The 23,354-nt window shown below is 39.9% G+C and overlaps 1 protein-coding gene and 1 long non-coding RNA gene across 3 annotated transcripts in view; both read right to left on the reverse strand.

Annotated features, from left to right (window-relative positions):
* Nucleotides 1-23,354, reverse strand: part of LOC143751720 (uncharacterized) — a 286,935-nt gene that overhangs the window by 244,070 nt on the left and 19,511 nt on the right. The window lies entirely within an intron of this gene.
* On the reverse strand, nucleotides 745-3,909 carry LOC143751718 (uncharacterized). 2 transcript variants are annotated; one of them, XM_077244370.1, is made up of 6 exons: nucleotides 3,712-3,909; nucleotides 2,325-2,351; nucleotides 1,772-1,852; nucleotides 1,555-1,662; nucleotides 1,281-1,340; nucleotides 745-1,202 (listed from the first exon to the last, which is right to left on the reverse strand). In XM_077244370.1, the coding sequence occupies exons 1-6, from the start codon at nucleotides 3,826-3,828 to the stop codon at nucleotides 1,131-1,133; spliced, it is 465 nt and encodes a 154-aa protein (XP_077100485.1). In that variant the 5' UTR covers nucleotides 3,829-3,909; the 3' UTR covers nucleotides 745-1,130. The 2 variants fall into 2 exon arrangements, with proteins under 2 accessions (XP_077100485.1, XP_077100486.1); XM_077244371.1 differs by lacking the exon at nucleotides 2,325-2,351 and having other exon boundaries at nucleotides 3,712-3,886.

Genomic DNA, 23,354 nt, shown 5'->3' on the forward strand with positions numbered 1-23,354 from the left:
TGTGTGTCTGTCTGTCTGTCTGTCTGTCTGTCTGTCTGTCTGTCTGTCTGTCTGTCTGTCTGTCTGTCTGTCTGTCTGTCTGTCTGTCTGTCTGTCTGTCTGTGTCTGTGTCTGTGTCTGTGTGTGTTATGTCGGTTGGCCTAGTGCTATGTCACTAAATAGATTACTTAGTGCATTTTCTCAGTCCCTCCTTCAGAACTGGAAGGACATTATGCACAGATGGGCTGGTAGTTTGGTACCTTATATAGACACATGCGCACACACAGACAACAATGGGCCGTCTGTTGCTATAGATGAAGTCTGAGTGTTTTCTCTCTAATTGGGCATCACCGATCTCTTTGCCAAAGTGCTCTGGCAGTCTGCAAGCATACTGGGTTTTTGCTGGTCTTGCATAACCAGACAAGTCTGCTCCACTTTTGCAGTGCACTTGGCCAAAAATCGACCACTTAGGTAGGAAACCACCGTTTGACTAACATCTTAAGCTATAAACCTGATAAAATAAGGTGTGTACCCCGACTCCCAGAAGGCAAAGCTAACCAATCAGATTAGAGCTTGATTGAGCCAGATTGAGGAAATGCTTTCCCAGCAATGTGCATCAGACAGTCAGTGTACAGACCTTTTTAGATATTAAACATTATATAATGATTAAATGCTACTTAGCATTTTTTTTCTCTCCAAATATTAATTTAAACCTTTAAAGTTTGAAATAATCAGTTTTATGTAAAGTAGTTCAGACCATCCACATTGATGAAAGGTTATTTAATCAGGAATCTTCAAAAGATTTTGTATATATTGTATCGGTTCAAGCAGTGTATATAGACTTATATAACTTAGTTCATTGTTCAGAATCATATTAACAAAAGATAATCAAACTATAAACTTTCTTTTAAATGAGTATTATGCAGCGTTTGAAACTTAGTATGCTGCATATATGTTCATATTGAAGTAGTTTTTTTGTGTGTTTAATTCTAAATTCTGGGACCGTCCAAATTTTGTCATTAATAGTGATAACATTATCTGCACAACAGAGTCTACTCTCTTTAAGTACATAATCTCAGATTTAAATGAGTTAGAAAGTCAACAGGAAGTTCAGCAGAAGTAAGTGTGGGTCTGGTGCTTCGAAGAACATCTCATGAGCATGTGTTATTCCTCACATTCCTCTTTCTCTTGGGTGGACTTCTTCTTGACCTCTTCTTCACAGACTAAAATAGAGATGGAGTTGTACTTATACCCTTTGAAACTGAATTGTCAGAAATGTGTGTATGTTTGATAGAACTCACCTTTAATGCACCCACTTTTGGATGGGGAACATCCTCGAACTGTCTATGCACACTTACAACCTGTCGCAGAGATCATCAGAGTTTATTCTTTTTTCAGCCTTTTGAAGTGGCTGCATATTTAACGTCTGTACAGTATACAGTACAATTGTAGTAGATGATAATATCATAGTACCATTTTGAAAAATTGGACTATTATTGTTTGTTTTTTTAGTCTAATTTGTGTATATCATCACTTGTGATTTAAAATGTTATTGTGGCTGTCATGGATATGCACCTGTAGTGGGTTAGTTGCGTGGTTGTGGGAAAGAAGTGAATAAGAGCCGATACGAGACCTGTTGGGCTTCTTCTTACTGGCATTCAAATGTCGCCTTGACCTATCGGTCTAAAGAACAGAACAGAAAGTACATGAACTTTTATACTCTCTCTCGTTTTCTGCCGAGAGTACAATCTTTTTTTCCTATTAAAGTATGTTACAATAATGTGTTTCTCACCTGGATGAGTGTGTTTGGAGATCCTTTGACTGAGTAAGATCCAGGCCGTTGAGTGAGTTGAGCTTGTCTTCGCATTCTCACCTGAGAACAGAGAATAGATGTTGGCAAATGTTTGCCTTATGATCAAAGAAAAAGTCACATTATAAATGTTTATTATTTCAAAAAATTGTTCTTTCTATTCATAAAGCAAACAATAAAACAAATTGCATCACAGTTTTCACACAAATATTAAGGAGCGCAAATATTTTCAACATTGATAATAATAAATGTTTCTTGAGCACCAGATCAGCATATTGCAATGATTTATGAAGCATCAAGTGACAGTCAAGACTGGAATAATGATTGTTGAATGCTTTGCCATCACAGGAATCAATTACATTTTAAAATCTATTAAAATAGTAAATCGGTTTTATTGTAATAAGTTTTCACAATATTACAGTTTTTATTGTATTTTTGATCAAATAAATTAAGCCTTGGTGAACATATGAGACTTTTCAAAAACATTAATAATCTTACTGACCCCAAACGCTTAAACTGTATGCCACAGACTCACCAGAGAAGAGAAAGGCTCTACTTCAACCTATGAAAGGACATGAAAGAGGATTATTATTGGGATATGAATTATTTTAACAGCAACTTTTTGATTCAAACTAGTGTTTATCTGGCCTCCACTGGTTTTGTAAAGATGGCAATCTTTGGAGATTGTTTGTTTAGAAAAAAATCCACAATAGTGACCATTTGAGCTAGACAGTTGGTCTGTTTAATTTCCTTTCTCTGGAGTATGTATATTACTAAATAAATATTGATCAAAGCTCTGATAATTGGCCACTATGTAATACATTCTCAGTGCACATACTGTTTATGCTTTATAATTAATACTTTTCTTCACGACCAAGCCACTATTTAGTTTTATTAAATTATTTATGTGTTCATAAATTCAAAAATTATTTTAAGTGACTAAAAGAAATAATATTAAACTCTATCAGCACTCCTACTCTTTCCTCCATATCGTCCCTTCCTTTCCACCTCAATATCTTAATGTACTGCATTCACTTAAAACAATTTAGACATTAAAGAAGCGCAGTGTTTATGATGTTTCTTTCTTTATTAACCAGCCACATCTAGCAGAGTAGCAGCACATATTTCCCTAGAAATAACGGTTTCAGAAAGCCAAGAAAAATGAAGCATTGTTTTCCAAGTACTGTTGAACTATGGAAATTCATCTGAACCTACCAAATTGAAATTGAAATGCAACCGTAGAGAGTATGTGTGTTTGTGTGATAGTTCACACACAGGTGTGTGTATTCATGTCTGTATGTTAACTGGGGACATGAGACAGAAGAAATGGAAAACTAAGTAAGTGGAAAGTCAAGTAGCGCTCTGACACGTTCAAATCCCATGGAAAGTTGGAGACTTTTGTTATTTTCAGGGTATTTTGGGATGACAGACTATTGAGTCACAGCTCTTCAGACTCCACAGTAGCGAAGAGTGAAATGACATCTGTGTCTGTGGTTCTGACCCTTCAAACACATCTGGTCAGTGTCTTTACTGCCTCCTTTAATATCAAAAAATACTCTTAATGCCACATGGCCAGTATAATTGCCCTATTCTTTTGCTTTGCCATTGTGACGCAAAACCAAGCTGGAATGGAAAGTTCTGGGTAAGCATTCCAAGGCTTTTACTGTAGTCCAGTAAAGACCACAAACTACAAAGTCTTGTTTCTTATATTAAGTTCAGTGATTTACCTGAAATTAACTTAAGCACAGTTGTATTTTGATGTAATGTGTAATTAATGTGCTGTTAATATGTAATTAATGTGATTACACAAGTAAACTCAACTATACTAGTGCCACAACAAAGCACTTTAAGCTAACTATGGTGCATCCCAAATGGAGCGTATTGTATTCTTTAGCCATGCAAGATCTCAAACCAGACCTTACCTTGACCTCTGTAAGCTGTGTGCCGGCACAGTCCACACTTCTGCCTGTGCAGTCCAGAGCATGGGTAAGCAGACAACCCTGTAGACAAAGCAGATAGACCCATAGCATTGTGGCCATAGCTGCAAGAGTGTCTTAGTGTGTTAAGAGATCAGAGGCTCTGTGGAGCTCCCTCTCTTAGTGCAATAGTTTTATACTCCCAGTTCTAATGGAGACCAGATGGAGATGAGAGAGAAAAAAACATGCCAACCACACGCACACACACACACATCCGCAGTTGTCTACATAGCAAGGAAACCTCGGACATATTCAAGCAGTTAGAAGAACTGAAACCCAAAAGCTTGCAACCACAGAAAACACACATTCTTATAAGACATATATATCATACACACTTTAGCAAATATATGGTGTCAGTTATTGATTACAATTTATCTAGACCTAGAATACAGAGAAAGTTTGTTGTAACTGAAAAGTAATATAGATAAACTTTTGTGCCAAAAGTTTCTAAAGAGATGGAGGAATTTGTGGGGTTGTTTGGAAAAAAACCTTTTGCAGCGTTCTGTGGCCACATAATAATCACATTCCAGCCTCTGGAACATAGCAAAGATGCTTTGAAGTAACTGTGTTTTTATATGAGAAAATGTGCAAAGTGTTCACTCATTTTAACATATGTGTGCGCCCTTACAGACACACATTTAAATCTCAGACCCGTAGCGGACATGGCATGTATGGAAGCGTTACACACATACACACTGTATGGTGTATAGGTAAAGCTAGCAGTTCTTGTAACCTGGACTATTATTTTAGTCATGGAGACAATAGAGAATCTTATGATGATGTGGAATATAAGATGTTTACATTTCCTTAAATAAATATTCTGGGTTCAATACAAGCACAAACACATACTGTTAAACTTTTTTCTATTGAATTACCAAATTTCAACTAAATTGTGATATGATTTTAGTGTGAAACACTGCTTAACGAGGGGCAAGTTTAAAATGTTATTTGTTGTAATCCACATTGGGTGGCACTTTATAATAACTTCATGCTATTGATCATTAGTTAAGCATTAGTAAGCATCATTTATAAAGCATTAATAGACATTAATTAGCAGTTTATAAATACAGCTATAAATGCTTTATTCTTGATTTAAAAGCATATCTATAATGTGTTTAATAATTGTATTTTATTTTTCATACTTTATTAATGATCAATTTATCATTTCTAAATGAAGTATTGCATTATTTATAAACCAGTTATTTAAGTTGTCAGTGGTTCATAAGATTACTTAGAAAGTGTAAGTAAATGATTAATAAACTATTTAAATGTACATTCATACATCTTATTATTCAGACATAGAGTAATAGTTACTTAGTGTGTTAATAAGTGCTTTATTAACATGTATTTATACTTTAATTCAGGGTTAATTTGGGTGGTTATAAAGCATTTAGTAGTGATCCGTTAACTATTTTTGTGAGCTCATCTTAAGTGAGGACTAGTTATGCCTTGTAAAGCATTTACAAAATATTTCTATGTTCTGTATCACTGTGTTATGTTTGTTTCATTTTTCTGTTTAGAAAATAACTGCGTCTTTAAATCTCCTTTATAAATGCTTTACAAGGCATGAATAGTCCTCACTTTAGATGAGCTCACACAAATAGTTAACTGACCACTACTAAATGCTTTATAACTACCTGAATTTACTCCATTTACTTACACTTTCTAAGTCAAGTCACCTTTATTTATATAGCGCTTTTTACAATACAAATAGTTTCAAAGCAGCTTTACAGAGATAACAGGAAAGTATAGTAGTAATAGTATGGTTAAATTCAAAATTAAATGTTAAATGTCCCCAACTAAGCAAGCCAAAAGCCAATGGCGAATAAAGGCGAAAAAAGGCGACAGTGGCAAGGAACAAAAACTCCATCAGGTGTCAGAATGAAGAAAAAAACCTTGGGAGAACCCAGGCTCAGTCAGGGGGCCATTCCTCCTTTGGCCAACAAACGAACAGTGTATGATTATGATTTAGGCGGCATAATAGGTCAGAAGTCAGATTGGAATAGAACTTTCACAATATTTATCCAGTTCATCTGGTTAGGGGTCGAAGTCATCACGCCGGTATGGGACGTTAATTCATCCCATAAGTGATCTTATGAACCACTGACAACTCTTAAATAACTGGTTTGTAAATAATGCTATACTTCATTTAGAAGTTAATTAATCATTAACAAAGTATGAAAATACAATTGTTAAACATTATAGATATGCTTATAAATCAAGAAAAAAGCATTTATTGCTGTATTTATAAACTGCTTATTAATGTCTATTATTGCTTTATCAATGATGAATTAACTGTTTACTCATGCTTAACTAATGACTAATAGCGTGCAGTTATTATAAAGTGTTAGCCAACATTGTCACAAACGCTGTTGATTGATTTTAACTTTTATTTTACCCAAAATATTCCATTAAGACAAGTAAGTTGTTGCCAAGACGTTGCTATGCTGTTTCTATGGTTTTCATTTTTCTAGGCTGTTGCTGTGTGATTTCTAGGGTGTTATGGATGTTAGACGATTACATACTGCTCCAACTAAAAAGAGCAAACCCCCAGGTCTCTGTGATTGTAATCTTTATATATGGCACTGTAAATGGATTGGATTTTTTACCTGTTTAATCATCTGCCAAGAAAAATCTGCTTGTCTGTTTGTCTTGAAAGAAAAATAATGGCATGCATCTAAAGACGGAGAAGGAAAACATCCCAAAAAAACTTGAGTTGCAGTATAAATGCACACTTGTCGACAAATCTTCCATCACAGGAGGGCGTTTGAGTTTTGAAAGAAGGGATTAAATATTGAGAATATACTCAGCCCTTTCTGCATAGTCATCGGTTTGTTAGATCTGCTGACTGCAGAAAATGAAAGGAAGCAGCTCTGTTCAATTTAAATTCATGAATTTTTAGTTTCTGATTCTGAACAAAGAGACTGCTTTCCCCAAACAGCTATTAGTTTTTGTGCAGGAGTGACAAGTGCTCCGTTTATGCTCCTTTAGACATTATGCTCTCAATATTAAATGTAATTTCTTCCTTTCAGCAAAGACATCCTGATGTTTTAACTGCAATAAAGACACTCTTTTTTATGTATTTTATAGGACTGTTTAGTGCATTATGAGAACCCAAAGTCCAACATAATTCACCCCAAAGCAGATGAAATATCACAAATGCACTGCAACACAAAAGTTAACATTTACACATTAAACCAAAATTAATTAGCAGCATGTAAATTACAAAATCAATACAATAATATTTATGGAGATTAAAAAAAAAATACAGATATAAAATTTCAAAAGAGAGCTCCCCTGGGTACATCAGCGGCATTCTAAAGAGGCAATTTCATTTTCAAATGAGCAAACCCCGTTGGTGACAATAGCCTTGTGGGCAGCCCATCAACATATAATAGTGCAGTTGCTCTTCGGCCCTTCTGAGTTAGAATCCCGCCTCGTGGACCTTTCCCGATCCCAAACACCCACCCTCCACCCCCCTCTCTCCCTCCCTTCAACTTTGCTTCCTGTAAAATAACTGTCCTGTCATAATAAAGGCAAAAAAAATATTATCAAAAATAAATCTTTAAAGGGTTAGTTAACCCAAAAATGAAAATTCTGTCGTTAATTACTCACCCTCATGTCGTTCCAAACCCATAAGACCTTCGTTAATCTTCGTAACACAAATGGAGATATTTTTGATGAAATCTGATAGCTTTCTGCCCCTCCATTGACAGCAATGTCATTACAACTTTCAAAGGCTGTAGATTTGAAAATCTTGCTTTTCCCCATTTTTGTTGAATTATGGAAGCTACACCAGTTACTTTGCCAAGAGGTTTCTTATTTATTATTTTTATACATGTCTCGGACATATGAGAGAAACAGGCATAGAAGAATAAGGCTACATGAGAGGTGGTCTTCATTCCAAATGTCTCTGTTCCCCATTTCTCTATCCTCTCTCAAAAAGAATACTTTTTGTGCGAAAAAAAAAAACTAAAATAATGACTTTATTCAACAATCTCTTCTCTTCCATGTCATTCTCATAGAGCTGTTGACGTAGTGTAAATAGTGCAGCGCTTCTGGGTTCTACGTCAGAACGTAGGCTCACTATTGGCCGACGCTGGTCATGTGTGTGATGCTGGAAACAGGGAATGAAGCTATGGAAAATATTAAATTTACTATAAAAAGAACCATCAGTTTATTATTTGCATAGCCTTGTTGAAGGGTTCACAGCCTATTACTAAACCTCTGTTTAGTCAGTTAAAGGAGTAGTTCACTTTAAAATGAAAATTACCCCATGATTTTCTCACCCTCAAGCCATCCTATGTGTATACGACTTTCTTCTTTCAGACGAATACAATCGGAGTTATATTAATAAACACCCTGACGCTTCCGAGCTTTATAATGGCAGTGGATTTCCATTGGCAGGAAAATATTCATATTTAACACGGTACAAAGTAAAATTCTAGCTTCCGGCCAAACCGCCATACGCAGTCTGCTTGCGCCTAAAGCACAACTTTTGACGTCAGAAGTAGCGTAGTGTGTCACGGCGTAGTGTAAATATCAGCAGTACGTCGCATTACTTGCATAAGTTGTGCTTAAGACTTAAGTCGAATCCGTATGTTTGTTTGGCCGAAAGCTAGTTATTTTACTTTATAAAGTTTTAATATGAATATTTTTCTTACACAAACTCAAAAAGAAGGCCTTTTATTAACCCTTGGAACTTGTGTTGAGGCTTGTCATGTTCCTCAAGCTATATCTGTATAACGTTATACAAATATACATTGTGCAACATGGTATATAGGTATAGCTTGAGGAACATGACAAGGTTGAATTTGTCACATTGGTGTTTATGTGTATCTATGGGGATGTGCTAAAGCAACAAATACGATCCATAGTTGTCACATCTCGCAACTTGCAGGATTTGTATCTGCTGTCTTTGGTGCCAGAGGTCTTATGTTCTCACAGATTCACTATCCTCACTCAATGGCTGGCTGTTTAAGTGGTGTCCGCAAAATAATATTGAATTCATAGACAATTGGAAAAGTTTTTGGAGCAGACCTGACCTGTTGAAAAGAGATAGTATTCCCCCTCCTGGGATGGTGCTGCTCTTCTCTCTATTAATATTACACATAGTCTTAGACCTCAAACATGAATTGGGGCTCAGGTCAGGAAGCAGACAGACTGGCTAAACCGACCATCTGCTTGCTGTCTCACGTCACTGAGGTCAGATAAATCCCATCACATAGAGACTCTTTCACCTAGATATCATCATATAGAGACTGTGTCTGTTCCCCAAATTAGGAAATGCAAAAAACTTCAAAACCCATCTAAGGGTAAAAATTTAATTGATGTTCAACAAATAAAAAACAGATATAATACAAATGAACAAATGATAAAGCTTGGGTTGCACTCCCTTACTTCAAAAGCACTTATTGTTAATGATATGATTACAGACTGTAACCTAGATGTGCTGTGTTTGACAGAAACCTGGCTAAAACCAAACAATTACATTTACTTTAAATGAGTCCACCCCCCGAGATTACGGTTATAAACCTCGTCTGAAAGGCAAAGGGGGAGGTGTTGCTGTAATGTATAGTAATATTTTCAGAATTACTAAGAAGTCTAGTTTCAAATATAATTCTTTTTAAGTGTTTATAAATGATAAATCACGTTTGAGATTTGTGCTGGCTACTGTATCCAGGCCACCAGAGACCATACAGACTTTTTCAAAGAATTTGCTGACTTTCTATTAGAGTTAGTACTGGCAGCAGATAAAGTCCTAATTGTTGGTGATTTTAATATACATGTAGATAACGAAAAAGATGCATTGGGATTTGCATTTAAAGACATTCTTAGCTCTATTTGGAGTTAGACAACACGTGTCAGGACCTACTCATTGTCGTAATCATACTCTAGATCTAATATTATCACATGGAATAAATGTTGATGCCGTTGAAATTCTGCACCAGAGCGATGACATCTTAGATCATTATCTAGTCTTGTGTAAACTTCATTTAGCCAAGGCTGCAAAGCCGACTCTGTGTTACAAATATGTTAGACCTATCACTTTTGCCACTAAAGATTGCTTTATAAATAATCTTCCTGATCAGTTTCATCATCTCAGCATCCCAGATAGCTAAGAAGAACTCGGTATTGTGACAGACATTTTTAACTCTCTCTTTTCCAGCACTTTAGACACAGTTGCTCCGCTTAAAGAAGATTAAAGAAAATAGTCCAACGCCGAGCACACTCAGGCCCTTGAGAGAGCAGACAGAAAAATGGAGCGTGTAGTGAAGGTTCAGTGTAGTTGTGATGGAAGAAGACAGGGGTCGACGGGACTGGGACTCGTACACTTTATTTGATCCAAAAATAGAGCAGAAAAAATGTGCTGTGCACGCTTTAACATAAACTCCACTCACGTTCAGAGAACACTCTTTCCACTATATAAAATATCATTCTTTCCACTATAAGGCAACACTCTTTCCACAATATCAAATATCACTCTTTCCACTTTGGCTTTCAGCCCTCAGCTCGCGTGTCGTGCACGAGTTCCCAGTCCTTCTCTCTCTCTCTCTCACGCCAATTACTGCAATCAGAGACAGGTGTTCGTCATTTTGCACTTGACCTACTTACTCACCGCTCGGCTCCGTCCTCGCTCTCCCACTACAGACTTCGCTGAACCACGCCCCCCTCGCCACATACCCCCACCGCGCGACTCAGGCGGGGGAGCCGTCCGGCCTGCAGCCTCCCCCCTCTCCCCCCTCCTCCTGGAGAGGAAGTCAGCCACAACCATCTGTGCACCCGGCCTGTGGATCACCTTGAACTTAAAAGGCTGTAAAGCAGATACCAACGGGTGATCCGCGCATTGGTATCCTTCATGCGGTGGAGCCATTGCAGGGGAGCGTGGTCCGAACAGGAGGTAGTAGCGGAGGGTGAGAACGGCCCACTTGATGGTTAAAGCTTCCTTTTCAATGGTGCTGTACATAGTCTCTCTCTTCGAGAGCTTCCGACTAATGTACAGCACCGGCCTCTCTTCACCCTCTATCTCCTGGGAAAAGACTGCGCCCAGCCCTCTGTCCGATGCGTCAGTCTGTAGGAAAAAAGGGAGATAAAAGTTAGGAGCCTGTAATAGCGGTCCGCCACATAGAGCAGCCTTTATCTGAGTAAAGGCCTGCTGACACCGCTCCGTCCACTGGATGGTACCTTGTGCTTCCTTTTTAGTCAGATCAGTCAGCGGGCTAGCAGGGTCCGAATAATTAGGCACAAACCTTCTGTTATATCCCGCTAGCCCCAGGAACTGTCTAACCCCCTTTTTGGTCTTAGGTCTCGGACAGGTCGCAAATGCTGCCGTCTTATCAATTTGGGGACGCATCTGTCCATGACCAAGTGGAAGCCCAGATACCTAACTTCCACTCGCCCAATTGCACACTTCTGTGGGTTGGCCGTGAGCCCCGCCCGTCGCAGCGTCCTGAGGACAGCTCGCAAATGCTGCATATGCCGCTGCCAATCGTTACTATTGATGATAATATCATCCAAGTAAGCAGCGGCATATGCAGTATGCGGCCGGAGAATTCTGTCCATCAGGCGCTGGAAGGTTGCTGGAGCCCCAAACAAGCCGAAAGGAAGAGTAATAAATTGGTGTAATCCAAACGGCGTCGTGAAAGCAGATATTGCTTCTGCAGATATTGCAGATATTTAGATATTGGAGATAAGGGGATCTGCCAATATCCTTTTGTTAAATCCAGTGTCGAATAAAATCGAGCGGTACCGAGCCGATCAAGTAATTCGTCAATCCACGGCATTTGATACGCATCGAATTACACAGCATTCACCTTCCGATAATACACACACAACAGGGCCAAGCTGTCGGTTTTAGGCATTAAAACTATCAGGCTTGCCCAGTCACTGTTGGATTCTTCTATTACCCCCATGTCCAGCATAGCTTTTAATTCATCCGGAACTATTTTCTTTTTATGTTCAGGTAAACGATACGGTCAGCTACACACTACTACGCCCGGTTCGGTCTCAACGTGGTGCTGAATGAGATTTGTCCGACCAGGTAGAGGCAAGAACACATCAGCAAACTCTGCTTGTAAATTACGTATACCAGTGATTTGGGACGGCGAGAGGTGGTCTCCTCCAAATGCCAGAGCGAGGGATTTTGAGTTCGCTTCTGGACCGAGATCCTCCTCCCCAATCACCACCGTCGCCAGCATCACTGACTCCGCCTCATTCCATTTTTTAAGGAGGTTGAGGTGATAGATTTGATGTGCCCTGTCCCTATCTGATCAGATAACCTCATAGTTGAGTAATTTAGAGCTGGACGTGGGGAGCAATACAAGTACTTTATCTCCCGGTGCAAATTTGCGTGGTCTAGCCCCCCTGTTGTACAACCGACTTTGATTGTCCTGGGCCTGTAACAAATTCTCCATAGAGAACCGCCCCAAAGTGTGGAGTTTTGTTCTCAGGTCCAAGACATACTGAATTTCATTTTTGCTATTCAAAGGTCCGTCCTCCCAAACTTCTCTAAGCACGTCCAGCGGGGCTGACGCCCATAGAGAAGCTCAAAGGGGGAAAACCCCGTGGAGGCTTGGGGGACCTCGCGTACAATCATGGATTTCAAAGTGCGATTAAAACATTGCACCAAGCCGTATGTTTGTGGGTGATAGACGCTGGATAGACGCATCGATTTAATGCCCAATAATTCGTACAGTTCGCGAATTGTGCGTGACATGAACGCCGTGCCTTGATCGGTGAGAATCTCTTTCGGGATTCCCACCCGGATCCACTTCTGGGTATCCCGTTGCATAATCCACCAGGAATAATGCAAAGCGATGCCCCCGTTCAGATCGTTCTAATGGCCCGATGAGGTCCATACCAATTCTCTCGAAGGGGACCTCCATTCATGGAAGAGGGCACAAAGGTGCTTTTGGGTTGGCCGGTGGGTTCACCAACTGACATTCGCGACAAGACACGCACCACTTGCGAATGTTCTCGTGAATGCCCAGCCAGAAAAATCGGGCCATTAAACGATTTAGTGTAACTGCCTGCCCTAAATGCCCAGCCATCGGATTACAGTGAGCTGCCTGGAAAAGCATTTCCCGGTGGCTTTTCGTAACTAATAACTGAGTTGTATCTTGCTTTGACTGGGTGTCCTGGGTTACATTGTGGGCCCATTTTATGGAGGGGCATGGGCAGGGCCGAGGCTGGAGCTGGCGATGATGGTGTGGCCCGAACCTCCCGGTCCATCCAGCTCCGGAACTGCTCGCGGTCCTCCTGCTGGGACCGCAGGAGCGTCTTGAACCGGCGCTCCTGTTGTTCCTCCATGGCCAGTCCCGCGAGCGCGTGGATGATGTCCGCAAGTGGTGATGGGGACTGTCTGGCGGTGACCTCTTCTTCCATCCCGGGTTTCGGCACCAGTGTAGTGAAGGTTCAGTGTAGGTGTGATGGAAGGAGACAGGGGTCGGCGTGACTGGGACTCATACACTTTATTTGATCCAAAAATAGAACAGAAAAATGCGCTGTGTGCGCTTTAACATAAACTCCACTCACGTTCAGAGAACACTCTTTCCACCATATAAAATATCACTCTTTCTATCACTATAAGGCAACACTCTTTCCACTATATCAAATATCACTCTTTCCACTTTGGCTTTCAGCGCTCAGCTCGTGTGTCGTGCACGAGTTCCCAGTCCTTCTCTCTCGCACCAGCCAGCTTTTATGCGGTCTCCCCATCCCAATTACTGCAATCAGAGACAGGTGTTCGTCATTTTGCACTTGACCTACTTACTCACCGCTCGTCTCCGTCCTCGCTCTCCCACTACAGACTTCGCTGAACCACGCCCCCCTCGCCACAGAGCAAAACTGGAAGAAAACAAAACTAGAGGTATTTTGCATTTCATGGAAAGAGAGCACAATTGCATACAGAGAGGCCTTAAAAACTGCTAGATCTGCTTATTTTTCAACCCTATTAGAAGAAAATAAATAAAACCTTAGGTATTTATTTAAAACAGTGACTAAACTAACGAAAAATAAAGTTTCAAGCCCAGATGTTTCCAAGCAGCTCATCAGTAATGACTTTATGACATTTTTTACTTACAAGATTGATAATATCACGGAGAAAATTATAACTATGCAACCGTCTACTACAGTATCACATCCGACAGTGCAGTGTAGTCTCACTGACGAAAAATTCGATTCATTCATTGCTATAGGAGAGGGTGAATTTTATAAACTCGTTAAATCATCTAAATCAACAACATGTATGTTAGACCCTACACTGACTAAACTACTGAAAGAGATGCTTCCAGAGGTCATAGATCCTCTTCTTAATATCATTAATTCATCTTTGTCATTAGGATACGTACCAAAAACCTTTAAGCTGGCTATGATTAAACCGCTTGTTAAAAAAACGCAATTTTGATCCTACAGAATTAGTCAATTCCAGGCCGATCTTGAATCTACCTTTTCTGTCAAAGGCCTTGTTTACACTGTCAGTGAAATGTGACCCAGTTCCGATTTTTTGCTCATATGTGACACAGATCGGATATGTTCTATGACCATGTAAAAAGGAAAAAAAACACATGCATTCGGATATTTTGAGATCGGTTTCAGGCCTCGTTCATATGTGGAAATGAATCAGATATGTGCCAATGCGACTGTCATGTAAACAGGCAGATCGGATTTTCTGAGGCATTTGGCCACGTCTCTGCGGTTTAATGATGAGAGCAATCCCGACGCGCATCTGTAAAGAGACAGATGGTGTCATCGGAGAGGAGTGTGGACACACGTTGACACAACAAATCAAAGGTTGGCTAGCTCATCCTAAAATTTCGGACCTACTGGTTCTCGTTAAAGCCCGCCACAATCTCATGAAAGTGCGTGTCTATAGCACAAATTTTATTTCTCGTGCCATTTACGCCAAAATTGTTTTTGCGTGCATATGATACGTCGTTTTCGCATGCATGAATGAGGCAATTATATAGCGCTTTCAATAAGCAATGGTAATTTCAATAATATGCACTTTATTGCGTGTAATACGCACGCACTCCACACCCCTAATCCTACCCAAGGGGTTTACAGTCCGTATCATGCACGCAAAAAATACTTTTGGCGTATAAATGGCGCGAGAAATAAAATTAGTGGTATAGATGTGCACTTTCATGAGATCGTGTTGTATGTTCCCACCAGTCCCGAGATCTCTCGCACACAATAACTGAAGCGTATGCGCTCACGGTAAAATACCATTTTCTCGACTGCCCGATCTCTCAGGCCAACATCTTCTAGGAGTCGAGAACTTCGCCCAGCAGTTCAGCTGCACAGAAGCAGACGGTGGTGATTTAAGCACATCCTTCCCCTGCGGCCTGCTGCTGCTGTCTGGTACTCTCTTGGGACCTCTCCTTAATCTTAGCTGCTTTACAGAGACTGCCCTTCAAATCGCTGCAGTCGCTAGAGCTTAAAATCCTGTCTCTTAAGTGTCACAGTCCTGTCACCCTTGTCTGGGTTTTCTCTTGGTTTATTGACAGAGCTGTGACACTCCCGGTTTGTCATGTGTTTGTGTTTAGTCTGGTCTGTCGTGAGCACATTGCTGTCATGTTATTTCCTTGTGCCATGTGCTCTCCTGTCAATTGTCTAAACCCTGCCCATCTTGTTATCTTTGTTATTGTTTAATTTCCCCCACCTGCCTGCCTCGTTACCCTCTTATGTTTGTTCCCCTATTTAATCTCCCTGTGTTTGCAGTCCTGGGCTGGTTCGTGTTCATGTTATCCATGTCCCCTGTATTTCCAGATCTTGCTTGTTATCGTTGTCGTTTTCCCCCACGAGGGAGTTTTGTTTGTAGTTTGTGTTTGTTTGTTGTTAATAAATTATCACTCATTGTTATGCACTTGAGTCCTCACACCTTAAGCTACCCATTCCGTGACAGAACGAACCAGCCAACTGAGGACTCAGCTAACAATGGGGATCTTCCTTTTCTCATCTCCCTGCCCCTCTGCTTATTCGATGGCAGAGAAACTGGACAAGATCATTTCACTTTGGTAAGGGGAGAGCAGTGTGAAGGAGCTTGCCTACAAGTTCCTGTATTTCGCGGAGGGGCTCAACATCGGCGACACAGTGCTTAAGGACAGATTTAACATCAGCCTCAATAAGCCTGTGCCTACCTGGGAGATGGGAATGCTGGGGATATTATCTTTCTGGCAGTTTGTGGGGTACGTTTACAATCGCGGGGTCAATGCAGACTGGGAGGGTGGTCTTTCACCTCTTGGCCCACCTTCGACTGACCTCACAAACTGCCAAGTCCCCAGCCCTCCGATGACCCCTTCGGTGAGAGGGAGGAGGAAGAAAGGGTGCGATCCAAGGAGTTGCAGCCCGGGTGCGGACAACGGGGGAGCTAGGGGGAGCTCGGCTCTTAATAAGACATGGTCTCCCCTGAAAACGTGATTCGTGAAATTTTGGGGGGTCTCAAAAAAATTGACTGTTTTATTTTGACGTGCAATTTCAGTTTTGTGTAATGTGATCATCGTGGAGTATTATGCCAAAAACAGCAAAAATATCATTCATTCAATCATTTATTCATGCATGCATGACGGCGATTTAAACCTAAGTCACTTCAATAAAGATAACTATACATGCTAATCCTGTGGTCCAGAGCTGTCCTCTCTCCCTGCAGCGCTCTCAGAGGTGGCCGAGGAGCTTGTAGCACCAACTCGCTCACGTAGACAGAGGAGGAGGAGAGCTTCCGGCCAACCACAGGGCCCGGAGGTGGTTCTGAAGCCTGCAGCCGAACCTCCGAAGCCTCCAGTGAAGCCTGCAGCCTAACCCCCAAGCCTCCAGTGAGGCCTGCAGCCGAGCCGCCAAAGCGTTTCGCCCTGCCGGCGCCGCCCAAGCTTCTAGCCCTTCCAGCGCCGCCCAAGCTCCTGGCCCTGTCGGCCATTATAATTTATATATATATTTATATTTTTTAATATAATTTCCTTTCAGCGTTCCATTATGCTATAATTGTTATGATAGTGTCAGAGGAGGAGAGGAGATGTTCTAAATACAGCTTTTTACATACGGTTTTAAATGAAATTAACAAAGATAACAACAAGCAAAAAGACAGAGAGATTGCAGAAAAAAATAAATGCAACGCTATACAAACCAACGTAAAGACAATACTTGACAAGGAACTGAAACCAAAACCGACTGAGACAATAAAAGGGCCTTTTTAAATTCCATATGATGTCATAAGATAACCTTTTGAAGTTCTGTATGATGTCATAGCAAATTTGTCCCATGACAAATAAAATCCCATGTTATCTTAGGAAAACCATTTATTTATGATTCTTCCAGTACTTAAAGTTTTAATAATAATTAAAAATATATATATCTCCAAAGAACTATATACAGCAAAAAATAGTTCTTGCTAAAAATAGGGTTCTAAAAAGTCACAGGACTGTAGTGTGCAAGTGTGAAAGTTCTGGGATTTCTGGAAAACACTCCATTATTTGCACTTTCACTGTCACACAAAGTGATCCACAGTTTCCCCTCACTTGTTTTGAGTTGATGAATCATTAACCTAATTCTCCATTTTCTCCATCACACATTCACACTCACAAGCGTGAGAGCATGAATAAGAAGTTATTCAGTTCAGCCAGACGCTTTGCCTCGCACTCTCTCCCAACGGTGCTCCACCATGTCTCTGAAGTGCTCAGCATGCAATCATTTTTCATATAAAAAGTGCAGGTGCAGACAGTGAGAGATTTTACACTGCTGGAGTGGAAGGATCTAAGAAAAGCTAGTGGCATCCATTAGGATGAGAGGATGGTGCAGACAAATGTATGAGGTGAATGAGGGAGGAGATAGACGAGGCATTTTCCATCATTCTGTCCTCATACGCTCTCCGAAGAGCTCTGGAGAGACCGTGTTTCACCCACGTCAATCATTTCTACACCACTTTTATGATAATATTCCGAAATCAGCTTATAGTGGTTAAACAAAAAACCAAACACTGTTATTGAAATAATGATGAAGGTTGTACATGGTTTGTTTGTTTGATTGTTTGTGTGTTAAATTGCATGTGTTTTTCCATTTCACATACAGGTACAAGTTAAACCAATCATAGGCTTAACTACATCATTAGAGGTTGTTATAAACTTATTATGAAGTTGACATATACAATTTGTGAAAGTCTTTTGCCAAAAATTACTTAATGACTGTATGAATGGAATTTAATAATAGATGTTAATATGTATTATTATTATTATTATTATGATTATAACAATTATAGGTAGTGTTTATAATATGTTCTATATAAATATAGAAAAAAGTATAAAAGAGTAGTATGATATGACCCATTTAACCTAATGCACATAAGTACATACAGATCTGGAAGACAGTGTGAAAAATGACTGCATTTTTTACTCTTTTCGTATTTGCTTTGCCGGTTCAGTTGCCATGACGGCACTGAGTTCAAGTTAGGTTGTGGCATACAAGATGAAATGAAGAGATTAAAGAAAGGAGCGTTAAACATTTACATTTTAACTAAAAACAAAAACAACCACATGAGACCTTAATTGTAATTTCATTGCTTGAATACAATAACAATCCACATTAATCTAAACATTTTATTTATTTATTTATTTATTTACAGTATAGAATTTAATCTTTTACATCTCTGTGTCTCAGGATGCAGTGGGTTTTTCTTTGGCTCCAGGGTTGTCTCACTTCCATTCTGGCTCTCTGCTGTAACAAACAGGAAGTTGCTGTTCCGTGTTTTTATTTTTATTTTGGCAGAGAGTTTGACAGAAAAGCCCCTTTCTACGTACCAATCACAGCCTCTGCTACTGTGTGTTCATCCTCAGCAGCCTGTGTGCTGCCTCACCAGATGCTCTGCACATATTTGATATGATGTCTTGAATATTGTCAGGGTTGGCTCAGCTGTAGTAAATCCACAGGAATGAAGTGTGAAGCAAAGGGTCAAATGCGACTGGGTTGAAGATAAATCTCAAATAATCGATTTAGCTTGCAATGTTCTTGCCATAAACAACCTACTTTCAGTAAAAAAGGAACACTCTGTTAATATTCTTATATGCAAATATAATGGTGATGAATGGAAATGGAAATGGATATGTATGATAATATGACTAATTTCAGTAGTATGTCAAAGAGACACACATATAGCCCACAAATTATGTAATTTCCTGAGAATAACCCACTTGTGTAGTTTTTTTTGTTTTGTTTTTTGTTGCTAAAACAAATAATAATATTGTTTCAGAATAGTATGTGTTCATTGTTACATTTCACATTCAATTAACGTACACTGTAGCCCTATGATGGACTGGCCATCTTTCCAGGTTGTTTCCCTGCCTTTGGCTGGGATAGCCTCCTGGCATCCAGGTATCACCCTGCAAAGAAAAAGCAGTTCGGAGAGTGGGCGTATGCAACAGTATGCAAATTTAATGGTTACTATTTTCTTAAATGTCAGTTTATTACCATCTGTTGCACATCTTAATTGTCCGTGTGACATGTAAGAGTAACCCAGGACACAAAACTTCAATCTGGAATGATGGTGAAAACAGCTGTGAGCTGAGATTACCATTTTAATAGGTAGGCCACATAACTTGCACACGAACAAATGTGAGAAATTGGCCCTGGTGTTTGAGGTCTTATTCTGCATGTCTGCAAAGCCAAGAGCAATCTCTCCATTACCTCGGTGCTTCGTCATGTTTATGAACCAGAATGTTGGGATGTTTTAAATTTATAAAAAATAAAATTAATATAATTTTTCTTTATGCACCTGGCATACTGTACCTGCTTTAAAAGCTCATCGAGATTTGAATGCCATAACTTGGCATTGACGTCAAAAATTAGTGAGGTTTTGGGAGGCACAGAATGGCACACAAAGAAATTGACTTGTTATATGAGTCATGGTTGTTTAGCATTTGTTTTTGGTTTTTAATGTGCTCAATTGCATCCATGCCACTTCATGCTTGATTAGTCATGCTTTAAGCTGCTGCTGTTACTGCTGTTGTGTATGTGTCAGATTTCCACCCCCTCACACTCAAGCATGAACCAGAGAGAAAATGAACCTGTTGAGAAACAGTGAGATTGAAGATGAGGGGGGAAAATCATCTGTTCTGCCATCAAACACTTTATAGAGTCAGGACACAACATTATTGTATTTTATTCATTGAATCATAAAATGAATAAACAAGCTGTGGTAAACAAATAATATATATTAATCAAATTAATATATAGAGTCAAGTTATAAGAGCCATTTGCAGGTGTATAAACGTCACTCTGAGTGTGGTGCCTCCAAAACATCCGACCAGCCTGGCACAGCAATGGCTGAACCATCAGAGTGAGCTAGGGGCGGGGCAATCTGTTTAAGTGGCCTGTAGAAGACATGGGGATTGTTTGGGAAACTTGAAAAGGTGAATAAATTATGACAGTTAAACATTTTTAGGAGAACTAACCATTTCAGTCTTTCCCTCTGTAATGATAGGTGCACTCAATAAACGAGGAAGAGCTGGCTCCAAATGCATTTATTTAATGAAAACCAGAGAACCAGCTGAAGACCACCACAGCAGAGCAGATGTTCAGGCACGACCTCCGTGGTCGTCTTAGGGCAGACAGGAAGTTTACAGATGGCCCCCTTGGCCATACAAGGGCAGGCAGATAGTTCAGACATGGCGTCCTTGGCTGTAACAGAACAGGCAGGGGGTTCAGAAGTGGTTCTAAGGACTGGGCCGGTCAGGCTGAGACGTGCAGCGGGGCTGGGCCGGGGGAGAGCCTGGGCAGGAAACCCCCCGGTGCTGCGCCTAGCAGTCAGCTTAGAACTGGTGCAGACCAGGGGGGCCGGTATCATGACACCGTCATATAAAGCTTTTGTATGGCTTCAAAAGAATTTATTTAGAATTTCTGAATTTTCTTTTTTAGAGCTGAACAGTATAAATCATTATTTACTTTCATTCTATAAAAAAGAGAAGTCTGAACATTATTCAAATATCTCCTTTTGTTTTCTACAGAGCAAAAAAAAAAGTTTTACGGGTTAAACACTATGGGTGAGTGAATGATGACAGAATTTTTATTTTGTGTGTGAACTATCCCTTTAAGAATTCTTTTGATCTGTCTCTCTCCTTCTCTCTCTTTTCTAAGTAAATGCACACTGTTTGACTAACAGATTGGCACTGCAGACTCAAATAAGACAGCCTAAGCTCTGGTGTATCGGTAAATCAAACTCTGAAACTGCTGTGGTAAACAATCAGATGCCACATACTTCAGTCCAATGCATAATGCACTCCATCCACCCACATTCAATACATATCACTGGCCCTGGAGTCTCTTTAGATTGGCAAACATCACTGACTCTGCTGCCAGATGGTTGCTTAAAGCATTGTAAACAATGAAGTTGAGCAATTCTAGAAGCTTGATCATGTTGTCTAAGAACCACAGCAATCAGACAGGTAATCCTTCATAAATTCCTACCTTTGGCAAACAGTACCATTTTGCTCCTGCATCCCTGCTGCTTAGCTGAGCTACTCTGCAGGAAATCAGTTGAGGTGAACTAATTTACTGTTTTAGAAGATTTTAGTGTTCTTAGGATCTTATCTTACAGCTATCTTTGGGCCCTAGGTCACAGAGTGGACCCCCTGACTCCACTAAGGTGATTGTGGAGTCATGAGATGAGAAGTAGAACACTGATATCTCTTGTGATGCATTGACATGACATAAAAGCCATTATTCCAGTCTACAGTGTCACATAATCCTTCAAAAATCATTTTGTCACTTGTATGCCGTTTTGGTCACTGCGTCAAAAGGGGTGTATACGGGAGAATTCAGACAATGAATACGCCCGGTAAATGTGCTGTTTGGCAGGGATCTTTGGAACTTTGTTACGCGTACCTGTAAATGCCCGCAAAGGCCCGAAAACAGGAACTTGTTTGACCACATGCTGTTAGTTGATGGCTTGCTTTGTAAATGCTAATTTGTTTTGGGACTGGCAGCTCAAGATTGCCCCTATTCCCCTGCCCCCCTCATTAGTATTCAGGAAAGGTGGGCTGATAAGTGCTTTACATTGTGTCAATCTACAACAAAGACTGTAGACCCTGAAAAGCAGTTTTTATCTGGGTGTCCTCTGCTCTTCAAGATGGCTTGCAAAAGATCGCTGGAGTTTTACGGAGAGCAGGGTAGAGATGTTACTCCTTTACGTCGGGACAATGTGGCTATTCAAACTCCGAGTCCGAACGAAAACAGACTGGTGTATATGGTAAATGCAAGTTTGAAGAGGATATTTGAAAAGCTGGAGACGATGGACAAGAGGTTGGATAAGATGGAGGCTGACATCAATGAGCTCAAAGAGGCAAAAGAGGAGCCTGCTTCAAAGAAATTAAAGCGAGCTGGGAATAATTCTGTTGCGGTAAGTTATTTTCTGACCGTCACAAACATTTGACGGTGTCCGCTTAATTTCGTATGCTTTATTTATTAATATATTTGAATTGAGCCCTCATACTATGTTGGATGTTTACAGAAAGCTGTACTGAGATTGCACAATGGGGAAAACAACATACACAAATATGACCCACAGACAAGGTATATCTTTAAAACTATTGTTTCATAACAGTCCTTTCTTCTAAATTATATTTTTAATCAACCTTCTTTAATTACTGCTCCACAGTCTATCCTCCCCCCACAACCTCGAGGTCACAACCTATCTTTATAATGGCTTCTCCATGGCTGTACTGGACGTAGATCCTGCTGTTTTTAAAGGTGAGTCACAAGAGAATGTCCCAAGGCTACAACTATTTATCTGTATAGATTAGTTAGTTATAAATAAACACATTCTCCCCCCTCACTATCTTCCTCTCTAGCATCCTGCAAGACGTATTTTGAAACTGTTAGAAGGGGTTACAGGATGACCCAAGATGAGAACAAAAACAAGATGGAGGACAGCAGGATCATTGTGCGCATGAGACAAAGAAAAAGAAGAGTAAGTGTAAATAAATATAAATCTCAGTAAAAGACTCAGCCTGGGAGAGGCTCCCATCCCAAACAATTTGATATTTTCAGTGGTTTAATTACTTTTTTCCCTCCTATTTTGCAGCTGCTGAGCAGCAGGACTGGCGTTCTCCAGACAAGAGGAAGAGGCAGCTATCTGGAAGACTGCAACAGTTGACCACATGTCTGAAGAGGAGGATGCTATCTTGGATGAAAAGTCAGTGTGGGTTGTTCGACCTCCAACCCGCAGTACAGTTTTGTCTGCGCTGTGTGGGGTGCTACAAAAAAGACTGGAAGTAGACCAGAAGTACTTGGGAACTCATCATGCACGAGTTGGTGCAGATCGAGTCGCGGTGGAGACCACAGAAGCTGACCTGTGAATTATTTTAGTATTACGCATCTAAATATTATTCTATAGTATAATTTGAATATTCTGTTGTTTTTTTATATATAGTATTATTTATATTATAAAGTATTATTTATAGATTGTATTATATATAATTCTATATAGTTTTCTATATATATATACTGCATTTATATATTCTATACAATTCCATATTGTTATCTATTTATAAATTATATTATTTATATATTGTACTATTTATATATTCTAAAGTATTTGTATATTATAT

This window comes from Siphateles boraxobius, unplaced genomic scaffold (genome assembly GCF_051911475.1).
Source record: "Siphateles boraxobius isolate OS27281-9 unplaced genomic scaffold, OSU_SipBor_1 26, whole genome shotgun sequence".
Lineage (NCBI taxonomy): Eukaryota > Metazoa > Chordata > Actinopteri > Cypriniformes > Leuciscidae > Siphateles > Siphateles boraxobius.